The sequence below is a fragment of the Leptonychotes weddellii genome, chromosome 4 (assembly GCF_054177405.1).
Source record: "Leptonychotes weddellii isolate Sample4059 chromosome 4, ASM5417740v2, whole genome shotgun sequence".
Classification (NCBI taxonomy): Eukaryota; Metazoa; Chordata; class Mammalia; order Carnivora; family Phocidae; genus Leptonychotes; species Leptonychotes weddellii.
In genome coordinates this window covers 72,528,283-72,531,332 of record NC_138372.1, presented here as the reverse complement: position 1 = coordinate 72,531,332, position 3,050 = coordinate 72,528,283, and the positions used below count along the sequence as shown (strand labels likewise).

General features: G+C 37.3%; 1 protein-coding gene across 2 annotated transcripts in view; it reads left to right on the top strand.

The window, feature by feature from the left end:
* Positions 1-2,645, top strand: part of DNTTIP2 (deoxynucleotidyltransferase terminal interacting protein 2) — an 18,644-nt gene extending 15,999 nt beyond the window's left edge. For both annotated transcript variants that reach the window (XM_081818817.1, XM_081818818.1), the window contains exon 7: positions 2,246-2,645. In XM_081818817.1, the coding sequence (XP_081674943.1) occupies positions 2,246-2,339 (94 nt within the window). In that variant the 3' untranslated portion in view covers positions 2,340-2,645. The remainder of the gene's footprint in view (positions 1-2,245) is intronic.
* The last annotated feature ends 405 nt before the right edge of the window (positions 2,646-3,050 follow it).

Genomic DNA, 3,050 nt, shown 5'->3' with positions numbered 1-3,050 from the left:
CATCTGTCGATGAACGTCTTGGCTCTTTCCATAGTTTGGCTATTGTGGACATTGCTGCTATAAACATCGGGATGCATGTACCCCTTTGGATCCCTACATTTGTATCTTTGGGGTAAATACCCAGTAGTGCAATTGCTGGGTCGTAGGGTAGCTCTATTTTCAACTTTTTGAGGAACCTCCATACTGTTTTCCAGAGTGGCTGCACCAGCTTGCATTCCCACCAACAGTGTAGGAGGGTTCCCCTTTCTCTGCATCCCCACCAACATCTGTCGTTTCCTGACTTGTTAATTTTAGCCATTCTGACTGGTGTGAGGTGGTATCTTGTTGAGGTTTTGATTTGGATTTCCCTGATGCCGAGCGATGTTGAGCACTTTTTCCTGTGTCTGTTGGCCATGTGGATGTCTTCTTTGGAAAAGTGTCTGTTCATGTCTTCTGCCCATTTCTTGATTGGATCATTTGTTCTTTGGGTGTTGAGTTTGATAATTTTTTTTATAGATTTTTAGAGTTTTTAAATCGTGAATGGATGTTGCACTTTGACTTTCTTTAAAAGATGGGGGGCGGTGGTCAGAGGGAGAGAGATTGAATCCTAAGCAGGCTCCATGCCCAGCAGGAAGCCCACCACGGGGCTTGATCTCACTACCCTGAGATCATGACCTGAGCCAAAATCAAGAGTCCCAACGCTTAACCAACTGAGCCACCTAGACACCTCAACAAATGGTTTGCTTTTTTTTTTTTTGATCACCTATTAAGATGATCATACGGTTTTTATTCTTTTCTTGTCAATATACATTGATTTGCAAATATCGTACTGCTCTTGCATGCATGGATTAAATCCCACTTGATCGTGGTAAATGATGTTTTTAATGTATTGTTGGATTCGGTTTGCTAATATTTTGTTGAGGACTTTTACGTCTTTGTTCATCAGGCATATTGACCTGTAGTTTCTTTTTTTGTAGTGTCTTTGTCTGGCTTTGGTATTAGAGAAATGCTGGCCTCGTGAAATGAATTTGGAAGTTTTCCTTCCTTTTCTATTTTTTGGAATAGTTTGGGAAGAATAGGTATTTAACTCTTCTTTAAATATTTGGAAGAATTCAGCTGTGAATCCATCTGGTCTTGAATTTTGTTGGGAGTCTTTTGATTACTGATTCACTTTTGTTACTAGTAATAGATCTGTTCAAATTTTCTATTTCTTCCTGGGCGCCTGGGTGGCTCAGTTGGTTAAGCAACTGCCTTCGGCTCAGGTCGTGATCCTGGAGTCCCGGGATTGAGTCCCACATCGGGCTCCCTGCTCAGCGGGGGCTCTGCTGCTCCCTCTGACCCTCTTCCCTCTCGTGCTGTCTCTAATTCTCTCTCTCTCAAATAAATAAAATCTTTAAAAAAAATAAAAAATTTTCTATTTCTTCCTGATTATTTAGTTTTAGACGATTGTCTGTTTCTAGCAATCTATCCATTTTTTTTCTAGATTGTCCCAATTTATTGGCATATACTTTTTCATAGTATCCTCTTGTAATTCTTTGTATTCCTGTGGCGTCTGTTAATTCTTCATATCTGATTTTGAGTTCTTTTTTTTCTTGATGAGTCTGGCTTTTTTGGTTTTTTTTATCTCTATTTTATTTCTGCTCTAATCTCATTTTTTCCATCCTTGATTAGGTTCAAACTGTACTGATAAGCCCTTCTTTTGAACTTCTGTGGACTACATTTATCAATATTTGCCACAGTGGCAATTAAAATTTAAAAACTTTAAAAATATTTATTGATTCCTTTTAAAATAAAACATCCCATTACACATTGACATATATTTTCATGAACAAAACAAAAATTTACTGCAGATCTCTTTAATGTCTGGCTTAAAGATAGTTGGAGCCTCATACCTGCTTCTACATCAGTCTGTTGTTTTTACATTTTCATCCTATAAAAATCTTTAAAGCATTTGATATCATCTGGTAACTGGATATGGTACATGGGCCTCCAGTGGTTGAAAGTTTTCAAAAGCCCTCCCTTATAGTTGCCATTTTTTTCTTACTAGACTGCAGGCTTTACGAGGGTAGGGACTATGGTTGTCTTGGTCACTGCTCAGTCCCCCAGCTCCAAATATGGCTCCACAAGGTAATTTAGTACAAATATGCTAAAATAGTGAAAATGCAAACAATTTTTTGAGATTTAGTAGTTACATCACCCCATCACCACCCCCATTACATTAACTTCTGTTATACTTTAGAACTTAAAAGTTTGGTTTTCTTTTTAGATATAACCGAAGGAAGTACTCAGAGATCATGGCTGAAAAAGCAGCAAATGCAGCAGGAAAGAAGTTTCGAAAGAAGAAGAAATTTCGCAATTAAGATTCACCAAGCAAGCCACAGTATTTTATATCTCCCTTTATTTACTCAAGATGTTTTGAAAATTAACATCATCATACAAATTAATATAGACTGGCCCTGTTTGAAAAAAGTTAACTTGAGGGCAAATCAATCATATACTCTTTGGGATAAAAACAGGTGTGTCTACAAAAGATCCACCCATGCTTAGACCCTTTGAGGGAGAAAAAGGGAAACCTCAACCATTTTAAGATGAATAACATTTTTGTAAAGTTTTCAACACTTGGTTATTTGAAGAAAATTGAATTAAAAACATTTAGAAGGTATAAAGTTTGTTAATATATACAGAAAACTTTAAAATTACACGAACAAAGCTAAACAATAGAGTAAGCACACGCGTGCGTGTGTGTGTGTGTGTGTAGGGGGAGATGGTATACCAGAAATGCCATGTGTGTTTGTGTGTAGAGGGGATACAGTATACCCGAAATGCCCTTTTCTAAGTTCAGGTCCAGAAAATTGGTAAAGCTGGGATACAGAAATCTGCTTGTTGTGAGCATAAAAGTCACAGTTGAAACCAAAGTATTCTTGGAGCAAATGTATGTTAGTATATGACAGAAGAACTAAATGAAGCTATATAAAAAGGACTTAAAAAGGTAATGAAGACTTCCTAGAAAGTTTGGGTTAAAGGTGGACGAAGCAAGAGAACTGTTTTCTTTAGGAAATGAAACAGGAGGA